The sequence below is a fragment of the Pholcus phalangioides genome, unplaced genomic scaffold (assembly GCF_987345545.1).
Source record: "Pholcus phalangioides strain wild (caught in Gottingen) unplaced genomic scaffold, Ppha-v1.0 ptg000009l_1, whole genome shotgun sequence".
Classification (NCBI taxonomy): domain Eukaryota; kingdom Metazoa; phylum Arthropoda; class Arachnida; order Araneae; family Pholcidae; genus Pholcus; species Pholcus phalangioides.
The window spans coordinates 13,578,319-13,604,644 of record NW_028301602.1 but is presented as its reverse complement, the minus strand read 5'-3'; the positions used below and the strand labels follow the sequence as shown (position 1 = coordinate 13,604,644).

The window sequence follows — 26,326 nt, the reverse complement described above, 5'->3', positions numbered from 1 at the left end:
GTTTTTTACGCGAGGCCTACTTGAATTTTTATTCTTTATTGAAGTCAAAGATTGAAATGATTTTTCAACTCAATAAATTCGATTATAATAATTACAACTATAAATAAGAATATTAATCTCCCACATTTGTCTTGGTGAATGTTTTATCTCGTGGAATTCATTTTAATCCACTGCAATTTTTCAGTTATGCTTCATTTCCCGCCATATTGTTTTTCCCGTAATTTCAGCAATATTTGGCAACTTTGTTCAGTTTTGGCGATAATTGGCGACGTCCCGTATTTTCCCGTATTTGGAATCCCAATTTTCCGTATTTCTCTTGAAGAAATATCGTCAGTCTAATGATAACGCGAACTAAAACATGAGAAATATATAAGAAAATATTTTTATTTTTTGTTTAAATTTTTTCAGAATGCTCCTGAGATGCACAATAAAAACATTGACCGTAATCAAAAGTATCTGTATGTATCGGAAATCGAAGCTATGCTACGACTGCTCTGAATCTATTCATGAATATAAAAAAGAACTTCGTTAACGTAATGATATAAATAGTATGCGGGTATAATCATACAAGTCTTTGCACGATTTTCGGGAGATCAACGTTGTCTCACTTCATTATACGATCCTGACGTCAGCGCATCCTCTGAAATATTCCTGCGGACCGCATCCCATTCTTCCTTTTCCGTCTTCACATTTTCCCCAATGGTTTGCTGAAAATTTCGTAAGCGTATTAACCGATTGTGTGAAATATTTCTACAACATATTTTATTGAAATTGTCAAGAAAATAATACGCATAAATGCAGGGTGAACGAGACCTGTTCTGCCAACCGAAGGAAGTGATAGAAGAGCGTGGAACATGAAAGAGCCTACCAACCCTGTCCTATCTCGAACCGTTTTCGAGTTATGGTGGATTATGGAAAACGACTCTAGTTTCATCGGAATATATGGAATTAATAACGAGCTAAAAGCGCTGAAGGATTGGCAAAGTTCACAATTGAATTGTCACCGAAATCTTTTATTGCCGATTCCGCAAATACACTTTCAACTCAACCGGTCAAATTTTCCAAAAACTTATCCATTCTGCCAACTTTCGAAAGAGCCTACAATAAATCATATCGATGCTCTAGTTCAGTGGTTCTCAACCTTTGGAAGCCCACGGCCCGGTGAATCTTTTTTGCATAAAGGAAAGGCCCAGTCATACACACAACAAACGAGAAATTAATAGGAAAAATGAAACGAATCACTCACACGCCCCCCGGAATGACTAGTGTTAAGACCCGGTACTGGGCCGCGGCCCGGCGGTTGAGAAACGCTGCTCTAGTTCATGAGAAATTTAGTCATTTTTCTGCACTAAATCACTGAAATCAGCGTTGTCGAAGTAGACATTATAGTACATTTTGGCGACAATTCGATTTTGAACTTCACCAATTTTTCAGTGCTTAGTTTGCGTATAAGTCTTGAAGAAACTTTACAACTTCGGATTTTTTCAGACTCGACACATTTTTTTTTCCACAATCGAATATTCCATTTAATTCGAAAACGGTTCGTGATAGGACATTGTTGGTAGGGTGTTTTATGTCCCGATTGGGCTCGTCTATCATCTCCTTTCGTTTGGCAGAACGGGTAACGTTCACCCTGTATACGTAATAGCAGCTACAATACGAACCCGCTTTATAGTGCCATTGGAAGACGCATCTGTCACATCGCAGGTTCTTCGGTAAGCGAAGTCTGACATCCTCCTCGACGCGACTGCGTCCATGTGGCAGAAAGTACTTGGTGTTGCCACTTCCATCAGCAAGTTCAATCGGATATTTGTCGAGGCATTCCTGAGTGGTTTTGACTCCTTTCTGTACCGGACACAACTTGAATTCGAAGTACCCTCTATGATTAGCGTCAATGTACACCTTGGCGGTGATGTCTTGTCCAGCTTTATATGTGCGAACTACTATGCCTTTACCGTATTTGCCACCATCTTCGTTTGCCCTGGGTTCCTTGGCGTTCCACGGATCCCCGCAGATTCCACATTTGCCCTTATTTGTACCCCAGTGAACCTATGATAAACATTGAGATATTGGATTACGTTGATAATGTCTCCATAAGTTGAAATCACTCTGGTTTGCAAACAACATTAAATTAAATTACACGACATCGCATTTTGTGTTTAGCTGGAACCGAAGGACCGTCTTAAGAACATCAAAGTCTCGGGCAAAATGATTTTTCCGGCTAGCCCTGTACCCTGTGACTGGAAACAGTGCCGTCTTAACGCATAGGCCCACCCAGGCCTCAAGAGAAGAGGGGGCCCACGAAAATGAGATTTGGTTGACATTTTCTAGAATTTACCTGGTAAAGCATCAGAAAAACCCCTTGACCCGGTGGCCCATGATCCTCTTAAGACGGCCCTGACTGGAAATGCCTGCTTACCAAGAGCGCTTAATCTTGAAAATCTTAACCAGATCTCATTTTATCATGAAGCCCCCTCCCCCTCTGCACTTGACCCATGAGAGAGGCACTTGACCCAATAGTGAGATAGAATGATGACACAGTGTATTGTATTTCTGTTTTCTCACTTTTCACCTTCATATAAACATCAAAGTATGAAATATTTCTTTTGGAGACTTAAGCACCCCCATGTTGCTTCTACCATGGCCCCAGGTCTTATTCGACCACCTGCTTATATCTCTTCATTGAGACAGAGTGGTGGGCCATGGCCATGATCTGGTTAGGAAGAGGTCAACCCTTTGTACATTTATTGGATGGAACTAACAGCAGTTTGGATCATATCCACTTTTATAAAAACAATTCACACTCATAACAAATATATTGTGTACGGAAAAAAAAAATGTAATTAAAATTATTGAACAGCTAAATAATGTTTCAACATTAATGAAAATATTTCAACTATAAAAAATATGGTTACACCCAAAATAAGATGTCACTCTTGCATTAGTTACTTCCCACTTTAAAATGAATACTTTCCTTAATAAAAAACTGATGCTTTCCACTTCGAAGAAATCCAACAGTTTCTTTTTGCAACCGGCAACTTTACACTGCTTGCGGAGGGTGGGGGGGGGGGGGGGGGGGGTACCAGAAACTTCGCATTACTTCCTTAACTTCTTACATTTTGCCTGCCCTCACCGTATGAGTGATCTAGTGAGTGACCGTATGAGTCTGTGAGTAACCATACGAGTCTGCGAGTGGCCATATGAGTATGCTAGTGACCATATGAGTGCGTGAGTGACCATATGGTGACCGTATATGATTCTGTGAATAACCATATTAGTCCGTGAGTGGGAAAGTGACTATGCACTCATACACGCACTTGGTTAGTTACTCATACGGTCAATCACTTGGTTTTCTAATGCTGTCATTCACCCACCCCCACTCACTCATCAGGGAAGGCGAAATGTCAGGGGGCCATGTTTTTGGATCCCACTGCAACCAATGCACTGTTGCCGTGTTGCAAAAACTCCGTTCGATTTAGTATTCTCAATCCGTTTTGTAGCGGAAAGTGTTTTATAGGAAGTTATGTGTTTTGTAATGGAAAGTATATCAGTTTGAAAGTGCAAAGTATCCAAATCATAGTTTCGTTTACCAAGTGCAGTGTTCAAATCGAAGTGCACTTAATATAGCCCCTTTTTTATTATAAAGCAAAATAAGTTTCGAGATTATATGAACCCTTAACGGCCTCAACCCCTACCTGGTTTTACACGAGCTTAGCTCTGGTCTTCATTATCTGCCATTCGGGGTATAGAACTTTGACGCATGACTTGACTACATATCAATGCTGTGGACTGAGAGTGTTTAAAAAAGTTCTAATCATAAAAATAATCATTACAAATAAGTCGGCATTTATTATCCTTAAAACTTAGAATGCTGAGCCTTCGAGCGTAAAATAAAAGTGTCTTTCAATTACTGGGTCACCTGACATTAATTATGCAAAGGTTCGAGAGGGTCCTGCTAATTATTTCTAAATATCTTACTCAATGAATATTTTACTGAGGCCTATGGGATTCACTTTCACCATTTTTTATCAACGAATTACATCATCTTGACTTTTCGGGGGGGGGGGGGGGATGCGTGTATAATATAATATAGGGCTAGTCCGATTAATCAATTAATCGTGTCTGTTAATCTATTAATTATTAATCGCAGTTAAAAATTCAGGTGAGTTAATTCACTCGATCTATCCGATTAAATTATGCTTGTAAAAGATTATTTAATTTCATTTGTTTAATGAAACAAATGTACCGTTGATTAAATTATGTACCTATTTAGAGTTGACATTTTAGATTAGTGACCATGTATATTTGACCAAAATATTGATCCAATATTTTGATGATATTTTTCGGCATGGTTACAAATACAAGTCGATTGAACAAAAAATGGTAATGATGATGATTTCAGTTTCGAATTGATTTCGATGGGAGTTTAAGAAGACAAGACCAAAATTTATTTTGTCTCCACAGTGAACGGTAGTTTTTCTTCTCACAAAGCACCATTTAGAAGGAATTTCTAGGAAAACGAGCAACATTATGATCGGAAATAGTTTCGAAATCAGTGACGCACCTAAAATAACTTTAAAAAAAACAAAAAAAACGACAAGATCGAAGTAAAGAAATTCCAAGTATTGACAAAACATGTTTGGCACATTAAATTGCTTCAAGCAAGGGCAGGCAGGCTTAATTTCTTAATCTGTCTCTATATTTGCTTTTTGTTTACATCTGCCGAATAGGTATGTGAAATGAATAAAATATATTTTTACAGTATCAATCAATTTTTTAGTTACGAAAAGTATTAAATTAAAATTAACGTATTTAACAATTTATTAAAGTATTCGATTAATCGATTAAGAATATCTGATTAACCAATTAAAAATTTTGATCGATTCTCAGCCCTAATAATATATCATCTACGGGAAGAAGGAAGTACATTTTTGAAGACCAGATCACAAAGAAAGTTAAAATAATTTGCACTCTTTATCTTAAAAAAAAAATTCATTTATCGAAGAAAATAGGTTTGAAGAGAAGTAATAAATGATGAATTTTGAGCAGGAAAACCTATTAAGAAAATCTATTATAATATGAAAATCAATCTTGAAACCGACTTAAATAGAACCAAGCTTAACGGTATACCTAGGTATGCATATAAAATTGTTTTACTGGGAAACGCTTTTGAAGAATATCCTTACAAAATGGAAATTTCTTTTAAAGAAAGAAGAAGGGAGATTGGAAACTTATTGAACGGATATCATATCTAGCCGTAAGTAGCGGCAAATAATGCATCATTTATTTTGAAGTCTAACCAATCAATGAAGAGCTTAGATTTTTTTTAACATTGGCCTGCTGATTAAAAAAAATGCAGAGAATTTTTTTAACATTCAATCATGAGAAAAAAAACAAGTAAAACATGTTCACGATTTTATTCCCCGGTATTGCCTACCTACCATGGTGAATGACAGTCGATTAGCCAATCATAATTTGGATGCTATAGATGAGATGATCTAGGAGTCCAGGAAAGGCATAAATTTAACAAAAGCTATTTTTTTGATAATTTTATTATTATTCCAACTTACGTCGTAAAATTCTATGCACCGTAACAATTAATCCATTAGTTCGTGGTGTTTTCTCGGTTTAAATACGTGGCAAAATGCCTCTTACAAACACAAAATATAGCTCAACTTACAGAAATTCCACCACAATATAGCTCAATATCATTGTAATTTGGGGGTGTGTCAAAGCCGAAACGCCACATGGATGATCGGCCTGGAGGATCATACAATGCTCCATGGCCATGCACAAGGGCCACGAGAGCCGACAGCACGATAAAACGGAGCATGGCTGTACGATGCAGCTGTGGTTGGTCTTTCGGTGGAAAATGAGACCCTTTATTTATCGTTATGTGATTTATAGATATCTATTATTTGATCAATCGTGAACATATGTACGGAATCCCACGGTTTGTTTGTGATAATTTTTAAATGTGTTATCGCTGATAACAATGACCTTCGTAAGAAATTGTGATAATCACACATATTTACGCATATCCTATCATTCATAAGATAAATAGCTGAAGCGTGCAATAATGATGAAAATGCACAACCTTATAAATGTAACGAAATGATTCCAATTATCCAATTAACGACTCAATTTTTGAATCAATCTTAAATGCACGTATTCTGAATCAGTTTTTAAAATTTACCGAGACACCAAAGGGCTTTCTTAATCGGGTATTTTCCATAGACGTATATCATTTAGATATTGACCAAGTAAGATCCAGAAAGCTTTTCAAGTCGAGCTAAAATCACTGCAATGATCATCCGTCAAAGATCTTAGGATTTAGTTAAATACGTTAAGTGTGAACATTCCGAATACATGATTTTTTGTTTGTTTGTAATGATATAATGACGGATGTATAGTCAGTTATAAAGGGAAGACGCATTTTAGATCACATATTTCTCGCAGATGAAGCATAGTTTCACCTTAGTCCTTGGTGGATATGTAATAACATAGAGCTCTGGAATCTCCTATCTTTTTGTCAAGATGCTGTAACCTACAAAAATAGGAGTTCTCTGTGACATGTCAAGGCGACGAATAATCGCCCCCCTCCCCCGTCTAATGTCAAAAGCTTAAGAGAGGCAGAAGTCGAAGTCAACTAAGATATTATATGGCTTGAAGAGGATAAGCGTGACTGCTGGATAAAGCAAAATTCACACACACACAAGGGCCACAACAGGCAGGAAAAATACCTAACGAGGTGGCTGATAAAAAAATGCACATAAAAAGAAAATATAGATGTCAAATATATTTAAAATAGTCACACAAAGGAACGGCAATTAGTTTTACAATTTAAAGATTATCCAACAAAATATTGACTTTGTTATCTAATTTGTTATAGCGCCCTTTACATGATTGACTTGACTATTCGTTCTTTATCTTCTTCTCTGTGGAAAAACACTTTTGACCCAATGAAAGTGATTTAATTAGACACTAGTATATATAAGGTTTTTCAAAACCTCTAATGGAAAAATTTTGCTGTTCTTAATTAATTTTTGGGTGCTGATTCCAGATCTGGCTTTAGAAAATGGCCATCACGTCTCGTTTTTCTGTTATATGGTATTTAATTTTGAATACCTTTCAAAATTTGCATATTTAGGCTATACGTGTGAAATGAAACTCGAAATCCTAGTTCTACATTTTTCCATCTTAAACTTGGTGAGTGGCAGCACTGATTTTATCTCTCCGTTTTTTTTAATTGAGAAAACACTGGCTCTTTATATTTATGTACAACCTCGTGTTCAAGTCATCAAAAAATGGAACGAAGTCAATGTCCTAAAAGCATCAATGTTTCAAATAAGTTTTGCTATATGTTTTTCTGCCACCACTTCTCATTAGAGTGGGGCTGATGAGAGGTATATACTGGAGGGGGGGGGGGGGCTTGTACCCCTTTTGCAACCCCTCTTACGTGGATCCTGCCTACGCCCCTGAGGTTGATGGGAAACATTATGAAGGCTATGGACAAATCTGGCCCAGGTTACCAGGGTCGTCATTTCAACTTTTTATGGGGGGGGGGGGGCAAAAAATATGTTCTCAAGTTCTCAATGTATTTATGATATATATATATATATATATACTATTTTTAGTGTATTTCCGAAGTGTATTTAGTGTATTGTAAAGTCGGAGGGGGGGGGGCATGGCCCCCACATTCTGGAGCAGGGCCACTAGGCTGATATATTTTGCAGGCCCCCCCGACCAGACTTTCACGGGCCCCTTAATGATGAATTAATAGCGTGAAAAGCAAAAAAATTGTGGAAATTGCCCCGGGCCCCAGGGCTGGAGCATTGTCAGCCCACCCCTTGTGGGGGCCATGCCTGCAGGTTACTCTCACCTGAAATAACAATTTTCCGAAATTAAATGAGACAAAACTAAAAAAAGGAGTATTTCTCTAGGTCCTCAAATAAGGAAACCATAGAGTGATTTTGTTTTCACACAAACTCACTGCATGGCAATCATTCACTTCACATCGGCGATGAAGGGGGTTGTTAGGGAACCACAAAGAAGAAAATAGCGCAGGTTGTTCTAGACCTGCTCTGTTCCGAAAAAAATTCTTGAATGTTGAATGACTCCAGAAATCCATTGTGATTTTTTCCCTCGATAACTTCGGAGCAGTCAGTGATGAACAAGGAGAAAGGTTCCACCAGGACATTCAAACTATGGAGGAGGCAGTTCCGTAATATCAAGACAGGTGGGACCTTTCAGCGATGACTGATTAATGTTGGGTTTTGCAGAAAGAAGACAACACGATACATAAGAAAAAGAAATGGATTATTTTTTATATAAAGTACTGGGAAAAATGCGTTTAAATTTCGTTTTGTGTATATACATGTGTATTTTATGGACATTATACTTATGTGTATGAAAAAAAACTTTTTTTGCTATTTCAAACATAACTATGTATGAATATGATAAAATAACTATCGTAATAAATCTATATATGTAAAATAACATGTCCTGACTGACCGATTCACTGACTTATCATCACCGAGCCGAGCTGCTGAAGCTATAAACATGAAATTTAGTCAGTAGTTTTATTTCATGACGTTAAGACTCACTAATAAGGGTTTTTTCCTAACCCGGTCCCTATAAGTGGGTTCAAAAATTATGTAGAGAAATAATGCCGAGTTGAAAGAGCTTATAAATGAAAAATATGAAATATTTAGTCAGTATTTTCATTTGTAATGCAGAGACACGCTGAAAAGGGATTTCTCAAAATTCAACCCCTAAGTGGTTGTTGTTGTTGTTCTTGCTGTTGATGATGATGATGACGACGGTGGCAAAAAATATAATTGCTCTTGTGAGTTGTGATTGCAATATTACAAATTATGCTTTCTGGGCCTGTTTGTAAATTGTTCATTGAAAAACTTGTTTGTATACATTGTTGTATACATACAACTGTGTACATAATGCTGGGAAAAAAATGCCATTAAAACTTTTTTTTCTTCTAATTTATACATTTTTTTCTCTAATTTTTACCAAAGGTTATATAGTGCAATCTCATCGCTGAAGATATCCTGTAATGTGTACGAGGTGTATGTACCATTATGTGTTGTAGTAATAATATCAGTAACGAGAAAGGTTTTTTTTTTTTCATTTTTATAAGCTCTTTAAGACCAGAGGTGTTCAAGGATTCCGTTTAGTTTCATTACGCGGAACCCCGGAAAGCTCTCACAGAAATCCAGTGTTTCACAGAAAAAATTGAAAACCTATGACCAAGAGTATCCTAATTCATTTAGTTCTTAAAATACAAATACACACACAAAAGGAGGCCACAACAGGCAAATTGCCTAACGAGATGGTTGAAAAAAAAAGAGGGAATAAAGTCTTGGATGACTATATAGCGGTTCTGAATTGGCTTAACCATTCAAGTGGTTTTTAAAACTTCCCTGTTGCTCATTATAACTGCCACAGTGGAAATCACTAGACCCTCTGCAAATTGCTACTTTTTCGAAAATTGTCGAAAATGGTTTTATAAATTCATTGGGAAGAATGTTTTACACGGAATCCAAAACTCTTTTATTCTTGTACGTGGAATAAGTAACAACAAAGTTATGGCTGATTTAAATCATCAGGAACAATGATTTCGAAAGCAACAAACAAATTTTCGAACGCGTTTTTTGAAGATTAATTTTTTCGTTACTTTATTCTACGCGAAACCAAATTTCTCAAAACTATACAAGATATTCTCATGAAATTATTCAACGGTGTTCCTTAGGGAGGGTCCCTGATGCTGCTAAAATGACTCTGCATAGAACCAGGAGTATTTTAGAACATGGGCTCATCAAGGCATAGCCCAGATATCAATGGGGGTGGAGAGGTCTTACGTGATGATATCTGGCACCATGATTTGCGAGACTTAGTAAATACATAATCTGCTGTTTTGAGCTGAAGTAAAATGTACAAGGTTCACATGGATCCAGAATATCAATGTTTTTGTTTTCGTTCAGCTATAAATGTCATTCTTAACTTGAAAAAAAAGTGCAGAAACAGGTGTGATCAATAATATTTTATTTACATTCACTTGGCGTGATTGTTGAGGGAGATCTTATTCAATTTTTACATCTGCGCATCCTCTGAAATATTCTTGGGGACCACATCCACGTCTTCCTCTCCCATCTGGGCACTTGCCCCAGTTATTGCCTATGAGAAATAAAAATTAGAGAGGTTATATGTGGATACAATAGAGGTCACACATATAATTTTGATGGTGGAGCCCACAAATAGTATAGTTATAAGTTACTTAAAATTATCAAATTAAAGCGTATAAAATGGTAACAGGAATGAGAATATATCATTAGGTTTCACAAAATTGATCAAAGAATAATCTCGTAAAATTGATGAAAGAATAATCTCGTAAAATTGATGAAAGAATAATCTCGTAAAATTGATGAAAGAATAATCCCAAACATTGATGAAAGAATAATTCCAAACATTGGTGAAAGAATAATTTCTCAAAATTGATGAAAGAATAATTCCCAGAACTGAGAGAGATGAAAAGTCAGAATTAATGAGAGAAATGATTCCAGAATTGATGGAAATTCAGCTTCCACAAAATTGATGAAAGAATAATTTAAGAATTGTGATGATTATTACAGAATCAAATGAGTTGAAAGTTCAGAAATCTTGTTTAGTACAAAAAAATGTATTTGATGTGTATGAATATTTTTTTCACTGCTATTTTATAGTATTACCGTGAGAGTGGGGCCCGGTGAGACCGCACCTGTACACTGACGTGACATGATTTCTACGTCACAGAATTTTCACGAATCAGAATTCATAACGTCTCTGACGTGAAGTGATTATCACGTCACCTCAGTGTAGTGTGCTTCGGCTTTGAGGGTGGCTCTATTTAATGTTGCTACAAGCATAGGCGGAGATAGACTTGGAAGTCTGGGGGGGGGGAAGGGTCATTATTGCTGGAGGGGGGGGCACGATGATGATGATGTCAATTCATATATACATTAGATCAGTCGACTCCACCTTTGACGCTGGGGGGGGGGGGGGCTCCCACGTCCCCCTGTATCTCCGCCCATGTCTACAAGTCACGCTAGGGATATGGTAACTGCATCATCCCACTTTCTATTAGAAAAATTGAAGTTACACAGATACAGGTGCTTTGGTCTAGAAAAATTTTGGCAATTTTCTACGGACTAAACATGAACATGAAAAAAAAAGGTATGATTTTCATTATGACTTGATAAAAGAATGAAGGAATATACTTTACCCGCTTTGTAATGCCATTGAAAGACGCATCTTTCACATTTCAAGTTCGCTGGCAGTCGGAGCTTTACTTCCTCCATGACTCGACTACGGCCGTGAGGCATGATGTACTGAGTGCCGCTGTCGTCAGAGAGTGATATCGGGTGTTTATCCAGGCATTCCTGCGTGACCGTAACCCCTTCCTGTACTGGACACAGTTTGAATTCGAAGTACCCTTTGTGATTGGCTTCGAGGTTTATCTTCGCGATTATTTCCTGACCAGCCTTATAGGTGCGGGTTATGATGCCATTTCCATACTTCCCACCGTCTTCGTTTGGCCTGGGCTCTTTCAACTGCCAGGGATCTCCGCATATCCCGCATTTACCTTTATTTTTTTGCCAGTGAATCTGGAAAATAATAATAATTAAGAAAATATGCTTGAAAATAAGAAAGTCGACAAACAATCAATTACCGTATTTTAATGTGCATGAGGAACCATCTGAGATTTTGGCATTAAAATTTGAAAAAAAAAATTGAAGAGATATAGCGCTAATTATACCCATGTATAAGGAAATCCCTCCTATTTATAGGGAACTGGAAATTTCGCGCCTGACATTTCGTCTGCCTTAATGCGTGAGTGACCAAGTAAGTGACTGATTGTGTGAATGGCAAAGTGACCATATGAGCGAGAGTGACCGTATGAGCGACCATATAAGTATGCGAGTGACTTTCTTTCAAAACGGGAACAACTCAGTTCTATCACCATCTATGGGTGATTTAGTACCTAGTGAGTTGTGCCGGAAGTGTACCTAACAGTCTGAGTGCGTATGTGCTATGACTGAATTACATTTGCACTGTTTGTAGGTCTGTTGCTCTCCGTGGCGAGACTTTTTAAAGGGGAGATCGGCTCGCATTCGCGCCTTTAAGTTGGAAAATCAACTTCAGCCAACCACCACTGTGGCGACGGTGAGGTTCGAATCCGGGACCTCGTGACGCGAGTCCGTCACTATGACCACTCGAGCACCACAGCAGCTGTGTGAGTGACTGTATATTGGTGAGTAAGTGACAATATTAGTGATCAAGTGAGTGACTGACCGTATGAGTAGGCAGGTAAGTAGGTGAGTGACCGTATGAGTAAGCAGGTAAGTAGGTGAGTGACCAACTGAGTGATCGTATGAGTAGGCAGGTAAGTAGGTGAGTGACCAACTGAGTGATCGTATGAGTAGGCAGGTAAGTAGGTGAGTGACCAACTGAGTGATCGTATGAGTAGGCAGGTAAGTAGGTGAGTGACCAACTGAGTGATCGTATGAGTAGGCAGGTAAGTAGGTGAGTGACCAACTGAGTGATCGTATGAGTAAGTGTGAGTACTGATTGGTTGAGTGAATGACCGTATGAGTGACCAAGTGCCTGACTGTATGAGTTATCAAGTTAGTGATCGTATGAGTAAGTGTGAGCACTGATTGGTTGAGTGAATGACCGTATGAGTGACCAAGTGCTTGACCGTATGAGTGACCAAGTGCTTGACCGTATGAGTTATCAAGTTAGTGACCGTATGAGAGACCAAGTGAGTATGGTCACTCATATGGTCACATAATGCCACTCACTCCTACGGTCACAAACTATCACTCTCTTATACGGTCACAAACTATCACTCTCTTATACGGTCACAAACTATCACTCTCTTATACGGTCACAAACTATCACTCTCTTATACGGTCACAAACTATCACTCTCTTATACGGTCACAAACTATCACTCTCTTATACGGTCCTGGGTCTCTAATACTCACCACTCATTTGCCCACAATAACACAATTGCCCACAACTCTTCAATTGGTCACTCATACAGTCACTTAATTTGTAACTTATACACTCACTTCGTCACTCGCACGGTCAGGTTTGAATTTCGTCGTCGCCACAACAGTGGTGGTCGGCTAAATTTATTTTTCTGCGGTTTTCTAGCTTCGAGGCGCGAAAGTGTGTGTGTGTGAGCCGCGCGCGGTCTCCCATTTGAAAAAGCCTCTTCGCAGAGAGCAGGCAGACACATTCAACAGGATTCTTACATATGATGAAAATTCAAGCATTTATTATCTTCCCTTCTCTCAACATATGGGACACAGATGGACAGCACCAGCAAAGACACGAGGCTGATATAACGTAGCAGCGAGAGCGCCAATCTGTGAAGACGATGGTCCAAGGATCGAATCCATCTCGGTTCATTTGAATTATACTTTGGGAGTCCGAGTGGCAGAATGGTAAGATGCGCGTCTACAACCATGAAGGCTGCCGTCTGGCCCGCGGGTTTGATGCTGGGTGAGACGAGGGACATAGATATCAAGTTCTTTCACTACTGCACCTGAGGCGACCACTGATAGATGGCCCTTCATTTCCAACCGACCCAACTCGAACGGTGGTAAATTGTTGTATGGCGATATGACTGGAGTTGGTGCGTGGTGAAGTAGAAAGAACACGAAACAAGTTCAACTTTGACAACATAAGTACGTTAGGGCCATGCATGCACACAAACACGTTCTGGCATGTAACGATTTGTTGGAAATTCCGCTGAAGAACGTGTATGAGGTGCATGTACGGTTAAGTAGTAGTAGAGTAGTAGTCTCTAACAAAGGTGAGATTATTTATTTACTGGACAAAACAAAGTACCAAATATATTTCCATTCCCCCATATCTAATCAACATAACAATAGCGTCAACTTACATTGATTCCACCGCAAAATAATTCCATATCATTGAAATTGACAGGGTTGTCAAAACCAAAACGCCACATGGACGATCTTCCTGGAGGGTCGTAGAGGGCCCCGTGGCCCAAGACCAGGACCACTAAAGTCGAAAACACGATTAAATGGCTGAACATGGTAAAATAATGGTCTTATTATATCGAATTGAACGATCGTGATGTTCTTGAACGATATACACATTTATACATCGATATCTTTCATTTGATCGTGGACACATGTTCAAAATCTCACGTTTGTTTGTGATAATGCATTTCTTTTTTGTTCACAACTGTGTTGTTGCTGATAACAATAATCTTCGTAAGAAATGCCAATTATCAATTACCCATCGTGAATGGATAACATTCTGATTTGCTTTCAGATATTCATTTCGATGCACTTCCTTTTTCGATATTATTCAATACACGGTATTCTGTTATTTCGGACAGTAGGAAAAAAATGCATTTGACATTGAAAAGATAATCAATTGAACAGATAATAATTGATTTACAAAGGTTTTCTTCTGTCTTAATACTAATGTATACGTAATCATACACCTGTACAATATTTATCTTATCAATGGCTGCCCTACATTTTCATTAAAAATGAACAGATAAAAATTAGATTACTTAATTTCATGCCGTGGCAGCTTAAAAATACAATATAAATTTTCTTTTGTATACCGATGAACACAGCGCTAATCATTGTTTAATATTTAGTATCCGTGGAGAATCAAAATGATTTCATTAAATTGCACAATACGTCTCAAAAGTTTAGATAATGCACTTTTCTTAAAATAACAAGGAAAAAAATACGGCGGGTGAAATTAGTACCTTTTAATGGAAGAACTTCTACATTTATAGGGAAAAAAATTTCTACGAAAGAACATTTAGAATATTTATAGCATAACAAATACAAAAAATGACTGTCTCAAAAGTTTTAGAGGAAATTCAGATTTAAAAAAAAATTATAGGCTTTTAACAGCTAAATATAGACTTTTCATTCTTTTTCTACCAACCCCCTCCATTTATCTAATTAAATTTTGTAGGTATCAACATCAAAACTGTGCAATGTTTCTTCGATATAGCTCTTCAAGTCAACAGTCGAAAATGCTGTATTTCATTTGCAAACATATTTATCGCAAGTATACCCTCATACATTCCTAATAGGATTCGTCAGAACTCATTGATGGCCGGTCTAAAACCGATGCATTTTCGCGTTTAAAGAGCTTTTTTTTTTGTGACAGCAGATCTTTGAATAGACACGTCATATTGTCAAAATGTCGTTTCCTAAATCTTCTCCAATCAGTAGCAAATTGTTCTCGAGCATCTCCTTTAAGAGCTACTAACCTCCGTGATAGCTACTAACTACTAACTTCGTGATAGCATGTGAGCATCTCCTTTAAGCATCATAGTTTTCACGAACAACTTCAAAAGTTAAGGATGCCTCACCATAAAAAGAAAATGCTGCCGATACCATTATCGAAGCTCCAGCTCCACCCTACTACCTGTTGAAGACATTCGTCTGGAACATGTGAGTTCTATTTTTTTTTTTCGCACTACTAAAAATGATACCAAGCTATTTGTCTCCATAAAACATGATTTCGTGCCGATTTCAGTCCCTTTTCTCCACCTCTCTTTTGGTGCTTCCTTGTGTCCGGCGATTGCCTAACAACTCTTTTATGAATCAAATACAAGCTTCTCTGATCTGTTGAAGTTTTCACTCCAGGATCTTTCATAATTTCATGCAAGGTCATTTTTTTTGCGTTGAAGCCAATCTTCCAACGGTTTTGTTATCGCGTAAACTTGTACTGCGTTGCTTATCACAACCAGGTTTTGGCTTTTGGGACACGTTGGGGGTCAATAAACGTCAGAGACTGCATTTCGGTCTGCTCAAAGCAATAGCAATACCTTTTGCAGCCTTTCTTTTTTGCTTTCAAATGAAGAACTCTATTGATTTAATCGTGAAAGAGATATGCGACGCCTTCGGAAATTTTTCTTTAAATGAAAACTAGTCCAATAGCTCCTCACTTTAATACTATCACGTCTCTGATACGCCATATTGACACAATCTTCGAAATTTACATATAATCGGAAGTTTTTCTGGACATTGAGAAAGCTATTTTTCACAATTTTGAGTTTAAAAATACAAAACTTATTTTCCTCGACAATGACCGAATTTTAAAGTACGTTTTTTGCATTTTTATCACAAGCAAAAAAGATTTAAAAAAATGCAATCAAAATTCGAAATGGTAACCACTGCGCAGTTTAAAATCTATAGTGTCTAGACTCTTGAGATGGACTGCATTTTGAATGGGTTTAATGAATACTTGGTATGCACCAAATGATAATACTTGTGAAAAATATGTAACTCACCGTATGTAAATATGTCACTCACCGTATTTATATGATTGCCGTATGAATTATTTATCATGATCGTAGATATGATTTTAGAGATCAGAATAAGGGGAAACTAGATTTGTTAATGCAATCCCTTATTTCGTTTATTCACAGATAATAGTATAAATTGAGAGTACTAAGGCAATAAGCAAACACAACTACGTTTTCTCAACACTATCATCTTTCATCTACTCGCAATCTCCCTCCGAAAAGTTTCGTTACCACTCTCCTCCTTTTCACTCTGACTACAACAAAGCATCTTCTTGAGATCCGTCGAGAGCATTTGATTGATATCAGCTCTGGAGGTATATGCTTCGCTTGGCCTCCTAGACATATTACGATTTAAGTATACACTAGAGCCAACGAGAATAACTTATATTCATATTTATTTACATAGACGCCTAAACCAGAGCGTTCGACATGCTCTCATGTCCAACAGTCAACAACCTGTCTCTCTTGGGCTCCTTGGCCTTTTCACCCGATCGGATAAACGCAAATAAATAATAAATATATAATAAAAATAAATTTTTTAAACGCGTTTTCACCCGATCCGATTATTATACATCACTTCATTTCACTTCCGACACAATATACTCTTACACGCAACTGACACTCACGTAAAAAGCTTTGAACCATTAGCCCGTTTGATGCGGCCGATTGAGGTAACTTCATGATCTTCACCAGTAAGCCTATCGTGGTGAGTTTACAGGTTCGAACCCCGTTGGCGGCACAGTGGTGGTCGGCTGAAGTTAGCTTTCTGCGGTTTTCCAACTTCAAGACACGAATGCGAGCTGGTCTCCCACTGAGGGCAGGCGACTTCGCAGACATTTAACACGATATTTAGGTAATATGAAAATTCAAGCATTTACCATCTCGACAAAACATGAAAGACAGATGGCAGCACCAGCATAACACGAAACAAGCCCAACAACAGAAACATAAATACGTTAGGATCATGCATATATATACACACACAACACGCGTTCCTTCATGCAATCAATTCAATAGAAATTCCTCAGAGGAATGTGTACGAGGTGCATGTACGGTTAAAAGAAGAACCAGTAAGAGCAAGGTTTTCCAGTAAGTACGGTTAATCCAGTCCGTGTACAGCAGAGGTCTTCAACCTTTTTATAGTCGCGAACACTGCCTGTATTCATTATGAAAAGAAGAGCACCCTTTCGGCAGGGCCGTCATCATGGGCCCCCGGGCCAAGTGGTTTTTCTGAGACCCTACCTGGTAAAATCTAGAAAATTTCAACCGGATCTAATTTTTGTGACGCCCTCTTCTCTTGAGGCCCCCGGGCCGTGCCCGGGTGGGCCCATGCGTTAAGACGGCACTGTCTTTCGGCAAGTTCGACATACGAATGCATGAAATCAGGATGACTTCAATCCTAAAACGCAATTTGTACAAGATAAAAAAATTGAGTTGGAACGTTGATCAAGTGCTCGTTAGCACAGAAATTGGACACGAGCATCAGGCAATGTGGGTGCTTCAGAGAGCACCGTGGTGCTCGTGAGTAACGGGTTGAAGATGCCTGGTGTCAGTTTCCTCACGCGATCTTCAAAAAACGCAACGAATCTTTTGGACGACCATCGGACGACCTAGGTTTTTGAAGTGGTGAAAGTTGAATAAAAGCTCGTCCCCGATTAAATACGGTCTACCATTCAGGAAAAATTCACGTTTATCCGATTTTTTGAACGCGTTTTTTTATTATTTTCTCAGTTTTAATTTAGTGAACTATTAGTTTCATGCATACAACATTAATTTGTGTGGTTTCATTACGCTGCGATAAGTTTCAAACCTGGTATATTTCAGATTTTCAAACACCTGTGCATAAGGGATATGCGATCAATGTCTAACGCACTCACAGTCTCTGGGGCAAATAACCGAGTTGATAATGTAATACTAATACAATCGAATCCCGTTATAACGAACTCCAAGATATCAGAGATCAATTCGTTATAGCGAAATTTCGTAATAAAGGAATTCAAGGGTTTTGCCTTGTTCCTATGTAAACTTATCTGTGGGATCAGAAAAGTGCTCGTTAAAACGAGATTTTCGCTATAACGGTATTCGTCAAAACGGGATTCGACTGTATAAAAAAATCTGTAGGAAGAGCAATCTTTGTGATATCCCTAAAATTGCTATATTCGAGAATATTCGACAGATGGCGCTAGTCAAACATCACTTATTAAAAAATCGGGTTTTCCAGCATGACACATTGTGCTACAGATATATTTATCGTTTAGGACATTAGTTAATATTGTTGATAGGTGTACGCAGAATTTTCTGAGGGGGGTCAATTTTTTTTCTTCTCAAGAGGGGAGGGGGGGGTTACGTTTTTTCCTGAAAAATAACCCTACAATCTCTGGAAGGGGGGTTAGAACCCCAAACCCCCCTTTTTACGTACACTAATGTCAACAATAAATTAAACTGAGCACATTTCACACGAATGCGCAACTACAATGTAATTTTTTTTTCCGCAAGAACAACCAATTTTTATTCCATCACGATTTTCCATTATAAATTCTCGGAAATTTCCACTTATTTTTCAATTTTTTTTACATAGAGGAAACCCAAATTAAATTCGCCAACTTGATATGTAATGAAATTATATTTATTTTTAAAAAATACTTTTTACCATCATTTTTTCCAATATACTTTTCCCTATATTTTTAAAAAAAAAGAAAGAAAATGAAAAGAAATTTTGTAAATAAATAATGCTTAAGAAATTGATCCTAACTATAATAATTTATTTATTTATTTACATTCTAACTACACAAATGCATCCAATTACAGTTGGGGAGAGATAAAAAACACATAAAGCAAGTACGATTAAAAATGAAAGAGAAAAAACAACATAAAGAAATAACTACAAAAACGAGACAATACTTGAAATACATACATAAAAAAAAGAAGAGAAAAGTCTATAAAAATAAGTCAATATACGGGGTGATTATAAAAAAACTATCCCGACGTATGGGCCCCTAACTATCATACCATTCACAGAAACTGAATGAAATTTTGGCATAAGGTATTTTGAGGTATGCGCTCAAGAATGATATGGAAAACAACGGTGTCACTCTAACAGTTACGGTTACAGTGAGAAAATTTCGAAAATATCAAATGGCAACACCAAGTTTTTTGTATTGGAATGCGATCTCCATACTGAAAAACATTAAATAGCGTTGGAATGGCACCTGTAGCACGAAAATCCCCGGAGCTAGGCAAGGAAAAAGTAAAAAGGACTTTGCCGTGCACCAGAGCATCAATGTTCGCTTCATTCGTCACACCGTTTGAGATCCCAGCCTGATTAGTCCTCCACAAGGTCATGTGTGAAATTTGTGAAACACAATAAAATGCTTTATTTTATGTTGCTTCTCTGTCCTTATTGGTTGTCCTCACTTTTAGCCTATCTACCGCCGGTGATTTTCATGCTACAGTTGCCGTTCGAACGCTATTTAGGGGTTTTCAAAATGGAGATCACATTCCAATACAAAAAACTTGGTGTTGCCATTTGATATTTTCGAAATTTTCTCACTGTAACCGTAACTGTTAGAGTGACACTGTTGTTTTCCATATCATTCTTGAGCGCGTACATCAAAATGCCTTATGCCAAAATTTCATTCAGTTTCTGTGAATGGTATGATAGTTAGGGGCCCATATGTCGGGATAGTTTTTTTATAATCACCCTGTATATGAAAACTCAGAAATGTAAAGAATACAAAATCTATTCATAACACAATATTTGCCAATGTCGTTTCGATAAAATGCTTCAGGAAAAAGTTAATTTTTTTCTCGTCCTGCGTTGCGACACACGAAAACAATGTTTATTTAGAATATAACTGCAATCGATTTTATTGTTTAACATGCTTTTGAAAAAAAAAAATTAATCAACTTTAATTTGCGGTGTTGTTTTAATCGTTAATTTTTTTGTCAAGAAAAAAATCTTAAAAACAGCCGATAGGTGGCGCTGATGTACACAAGTCAAAGAAAAGATACGCAAATAACGAGCAGAATGCCTCCAAACCGTTTATTACAGCAGTATGTGTTTGTTCCACATGACCACCATCACAAGGGATAACACATTGCAGGCGAGTCACAAATCCAGCAACGGCAGAGTGTAGCAGGTCCAAATACACGGTTTACAACGGTGAACTGATTGTGGATTAGGAGCGCAGTTCTTATTACCGTCTCATTTGCATATTTCCACCGAAGTCGCTAGTACCAGTGCAACCTACCAACTGTTTTTTGAGTTTTCCTGTCTTGAAAACATTCCCGTGACCTAGCGATGCTAATCCTGCAAACCGTTTTTTATTTCAGTTATTTTTCCGGTTTCTATTCATTTTTAAAGTTTCTACGGACTTTTTGCCCATCCTGTATGAGTACCATGGGCTGGACAATCTATCGCCCGACATGACCGACGCATATGAATTTTTTCTGGGGCCTGCATTATTTTTAGTCGGACATATACATTTTTGGAGATTTGTCCGGGTTGGATAAATCTCCCAAAAAGAGTAGAATATAAGTAGAAACATAGAGACGAAAAAAAGTAAATGCAGTTATTTATCTCTTAAATGACCGGAGACATTTATAGTTTGATTGAGTGTGCAACAAAATGGAAGGCGTCCAATACACCAATCATCTATAATACGGTGTTTCATACACATTCTAGAGACCAAAGGCAGCTATTGGGCCGTGCGACCATAGGGGTCAAAGGTCGCATGGGGCACCACTCTAGGAGGGGTGCCAAATCCGAATTGAAAGGGCGAAAAAAGCTTTATCGACAAAAAAAAAACAGTGGTCGGGGAGCCAAAAATAGGTCCCGCGTGGGTGAAGACCTTTTCTCGAGCCGCCGCTGTGGGAGAATTTATGAATTTTTTTTCCGTATGAATGATATAACAGAATAATTTTTTAACTAGTTCGGAGACCCAGGGACCAAACAATTTTGAGGCAATTTTTGAACCTCTCTAAAAATCGTGGATGGTTCGGATCAAAAGTACCCAATTAGATCGCTCACTAACGGGACCTCACTCATTGGGAGGCCGATGGATACAAAAACTAAAAATAAATAATTACTCACGCTACAATGTATTAGGCACTAACCATATTTTAACCCTTTATTTGGCCGTGTTGCTCGTTTCTTATATTTTTAAAAGTGAAGGCATTGTATATTTTGAGTTTCGGCATTCATGCTCTTCTAAACAACTCCTAAACATTAAATTCTCAATTGTGAGTTGTTCATGAAGTTTCTATTATTACCAGCAGAATGGCTCAAAGGTACACGTGTCTCCCATTTCTCTTGACCAGCCAAGGAAGAAGGGTTTTTGATCCCCAGCATTTTGGAAGGAAATACCATGTGTGGAGGAGACACATTGCTGTGCATACTTATCCAATGATAGAAATGTAAGGTGTCATACACACTAATTGACAATTTTAATCTATTCAAATCTATGTAAATCAAATGAATGCAGTGCATTCTCTGAAGTGCAACATCCCACATTTTTTAAATTTTACAATACAGTCAAACCCCCTTATAACGAAGTCGGAAAAAATAGCGTGACTGTTCGTTATACGTGAACTTCGTTATATCCGTACCGGTTTAAAAACTTGTGCTTTTCAGCAAAATGAAACATAATTGCACATAATTGTATAATCAGATTATTGAAAAATGCACGATACGCATTTTTCAACAATCTGATCATACTTAAAACAAGGTGAGATTGAAATAATTCGAAGAGCGCTCAAAAGGGCTAAACTTCTCGCGTTAAAATAATTTTTGCCTAATAAACATGCAAAATGCGTGTAATGCTTTTTCTTTTACTAAGAGCCCGATTACTGAAACATTTTTTCACTTCCCCTATTTTCAAGCCATTTAAAAAGAGCTCCTACGAATCTCTCCTTGTAGATGTTCAGTTCACCATCAGAAAACCTTTTCCTTCACTTCTTTTTCGCTCTTCAAAATCAAAGATAGCAGCATACTTCGAGGAATCTAGAATTGCTCTGATACATCACTTTTTCCCCGTTTTTGCATTTCAGAAAACTGTATAGCTTCAATTTTTGAAGCAACGGACTGAATCAATTATTACGCTAGAACTTTGCCACTGGATTTTTCCCGTTGCCGAGATTTCTTCCAGCACAGCTTCGTCGCATAACCCGGAACACTTTATTTTGAGTCAAAAAAGAAAAAAAAACAAGCATACAAACATTTTATCTTAACGTATTTTTCTCCGGACAATTGGGTGTACGTCGCGATTAACAAATTTGATGTTGATTACAGACGAGATGGAGTTGGGAGGTGGAGAACAGTACCGGAGTTTAATAAAGAAGGATGAATGTACATATATATTAGAAGGAAGGTACATTTTAGAAACAATTGGAGGGGGTTCCCATGCCATCTCATTTGTGTTATCTTACACTTGTCATATTATATACATAGGAGCCAATGTATATAATATTCAAACAAACAAACAAACAACTTATTGTATAAATAAAATATCCTATTGTATAATATAAAATATCCACCGGAGCTTAACACCTTGTTGGTGAGCAAATGGGCTCGATAACGTGCGGATTGAAGAAGCGGACTGTGCGTGGAATTCACAAAAATTAACTCTCACACGATTACATCACCACAACCAACTTCTGAATCTAACTAAACATTCGCAAATGCGCACTGAGAGGTTAGATTCTTCGGCATATAACCTCTGTCAATAAGGTATATAATAAGTATTTTCGCTTACAACGTTCGAAAAATTCACAACATCGGGCTTTTTCCTCCCTTGAAAACAGCGTACTTTTCCGCCTTTTTCTTTCGTAAACAAACAGAAATGGTGTTCGTTTGTGCGTGATAGCGATTACTATGTGAAAACTAGAAAGGTGGGGCTTTTTTTTTGTGGCTCTTCGGAAGCCGGTTATGTTTTCGGCATAAAGAATTGACTGAAAAGTACTTTTTTTTCTATTTTCAAGGGTTTTAGGTACGATAATTTGAATATTTTCTTTTCTTTTTCTCTCACTTGGTCCCACAATAGTGTACAGAGCATAAACTGCCCTTACCACTGTTCACATACGACTGGGTGATCGAAGTCACAGTCATGTCACTGAATAGGAAGACTAACAGATAAGAACATAAGAGCTATAAAAAGTTCTCAGAAATTTTTTTTCTTTGCGGTCTTATTCAAATTTTCCGCGGTTGATAGATTCCAAAAAATTATTCTCATAGTGTGTTGTTAGAAGACTTCTGTGCATCACAAAGGAATAAAACGGTTTGCCTTTTCATCTACCTCTGAATCTGTTGATACAAAATCAAGCCGCAAAAGAGTGACATGGACAAAACGTAAACAACTTGACAGATTTTTAAACGCCAGCACCAAGTAGCATTTAAAGGCGGCTTTTCGGATAGGAAAAGTCGGATTTCCCCAATGTACTCCTTGGAATTTAATTCTTCACAAAACAGCCAACACGATGCTTTCACGACCTTTGAAATTTCGGAAAATGAAGCAGTAACAACGTTAGATTTTTAGCGAGCAAGTTGATCTCAGAGCAAGTTGAAAAGAAAAACTAAGTGTAAAGGGAAAAATAAAAACTCTTAAATTTGTAGATGATAACCCTGTGTGCTTCCTAGAGTTGCAACAATAAAAAATTCAATTTCCCTCCCAGCACATTAAGCAATCAAAATGTAATATTTATTTTTTCTATATATTACTTGTTTTTTCCCTACAAACTGCATCCCGTATAATGCACGTAAATATTTATTAGAATAACAAATATATAATTTCTTCCTTTTAAATGTCTATAGGTACTGTAGTGTTTGGTAATAAATTAAAAACACTACATAAAATCGTTGTGGTCGGTGATTCTTATATATAGACATTTCCCGCTTATAACGTTTTTTAAATTGCGATTTTTGAAAAACGTTATCAGCGGAATCGACTGTATATAAAATAATATACGTATAATCTTCCATTCAAGTAGAGCTCGTTATCAAAATGATTTTTTCTTTAATCTCGGCAAATAATATACTGTTAAAATATTAATGTTTATACAGAGAAATCCCTCATAGTTTGAAATCAAAACTGAATCAAACTCGGAAAAGCAGACGGGAAATTTCCTATCACATTCATAAACAGAAGAAAACCATTTTCCAAAAACAGTTTCTTTATCTCGCCTCCAGAAACCACAATAACTTAATCCGTGATTTAAAAAATGATAAAAATGTAAACTCTTTTAGGAAATCCATTATCAACTAGTATATAAGTAGCCAATAGCACACATTTCTGTACTTTAAATAAAAAATAATTAGATTCGGAAATCATTTTAAAATTATAATGAATTTGGCATTGGCTTGTGATTATATTGATTGTGGAAATCATGTTTAAGGCTATGATATTTATTCACCCTGCTCTATATGTGTGTTTACCACCAACATAGATACTTTATATTGTTTGCCTCGGACCTGATCCCTTAGGTACAACAGAAGTGGACCATCCGTTATACGTGTATGTGTGGTGCTGTGATAATTTTGTGTATTTATGTATTGTATACATATATGTGTGTGAGTGTATGTTAATAAATTTCAGTTTCATTTTAGTATGTAACAGAGAAAAGTTTAAAAAAAGTGAAGAAAAAGATTTCACAATACTTAAAAACGCAAAAAGTCTCGCCGCAGATCGCAACACGCCCACAACGGTAAAATCTTCAAACATTACACTTCACTCATAGTTCGAAAAATACGTGGCAGATGGCAGCACTATACAAGCATTACACAGAAACAAGCTTCACGTTTAGGTTTAAGCTTCACAACACGAACACGCATATCCCAAAATATACATATCGTTAGAAGTTCAGCAGAGGAATATGGACTAGGTACATGTATGGTTTAGTAGTAGTAGTACTTGAAAACGCCGTACTAGAATGTCTTTCGGGGGAAATAAAGAGGGCATTATTAGTTTTGTACTTACACATTGTAGAAATTTACAGATAAGAATATTTAGATAAAATTACAAAGAAATTCGTTATAAACGTCCTTTGTTTAAATCGGTATCCGTTATAAACAATCAAAATAACATAGATAAGCAATACGAATAGCGGGACGTAAAAACTTCGTCACATGTGAAATTTCTTAATATCCGTATACTTTATGAGCAGGGCCGCAACTAGGGGGGGGGGGGGGAAACAGGCGAGTCTCGTATCCCGAGCGCTAGACCCGAGGGGGCGCAAATTTCATTCTGAAACCCCTCCTTTAACGCTACAAGGGAGCGTCAAAATTCGCGCTTGCCCCGGGTGTCCAATCATCTCGTGTTGTGGCCCAGGTTATGAGCGATCCCGACTCTACATATTTTTTTGTCATGTAATAGCACATTCAGGGCACCTCATTTGCTGAATACAGGTATATAACCCCCTCAAAAATTGTCTCCTCTTTATATTTCAATGCTTGCCTATTAAAGTGCTAAAAAATAAATAAAAATTTATCACATTTATATATTGTAAGAAAAACAGAGTCGAGCGTTTCTTTGGACACTTGGAAGGACAAAAATAGGACTTAATGATGTTTCAGCTGCACAAAAGCTTTCTCTAACAACAAATTCGGAGCTGAGGGCATTTCCTTGTAGATTCGATTAACGAATTCAAATCGACAAAAGCTTGATTCATTCCGTTATTTTTAAATATGCCATGTTATTGATTAGTTCCTGCATTGAGATGATATGCTGTGTTTTTCTATTTCTGAGCATTGCCTATCCAAGCTATACGAGAAGAATGAATGACCAGTTAATAATAATAATAAAAAGGAAGAAAAAAAAGAAGCACACGCACACACACCCCAGCTGGCCTTCCTCAACTAAACTAACAATACAGGGGCTCCATTCTGTTATTGATGAGACCTTGTTTCGCAGTGGCGCCATCTGGTGATCGGTCATCCTTCACGTTTACTGATTCCTCTCGAAAA

At 37.4% G+C, this 26,326-nt stretch overlaps 2 protein-coding genes across 3 annotated transcripts; both read right to left on the bottom strand.

Moving 5' to 3' along the window:
- Window positions 1–371: 371 nt before the first annotated feature.
- On the bottom strand, window positions 372–5,870 carry LOC149081783 (uncharacterized). Of its 2 annotated transcripts, XM_089235549.1 has the most exons (4): window positions 5,681–5,866; window positions 1,665–2,049; window positions 609–707; window positions 372–500 (listed from the first exon to the last, which is right to left on the bottom strand). In XM_089235549.1, exons 1-3 carry the CDS (start codon window positions 5,831–5,833, stop codon window positions 613–615), a joined length of 633 nt encoding a protein of 210 aa, XP_089091675.1. In that variant the 5' UTR covers window positions 5,834–5,866; the 3' UTR covers window positions 372–500; window positions 609–612. The 2 variants fall into 2 exon arrangements, with proteins under 2 accessions (XP_089091675.1, XP_089091674.1); XM_089235548.1 differs by lacking the exon at window positions 372–500 and having other exon boundaries at window positions 574–707; window positions 5,681–5,870.
- Window positions 5,871–10,042: 4,172 nt separating this feature from the next.
- LOC149081782 (uncharacterized) lies at window positions 10,043–14,205 on the bottom strand. Its single transcript, XM_089236853.1, has 3 exons — window positions 13,966–14,205; window positions 11,276–11,657; window positions 10,043–10,191 (listed from the first exon to the last, which is right to left on the bottom strand). The coding sequence occupies exons 1-3, from the start codon at window positions 14,119–14,121 to the stop codon at window positions 10,097–10,099; spliced, it is 633 nt and encodes a 210-aa protein (XP_089092979.1). The 5' UTR covers window positions 14,122–14,205; the 3' UTR covers window positions 10,043–10,096.
- Window positions 14,206–26,326: the final 12,121 nt, after the last annotated feature.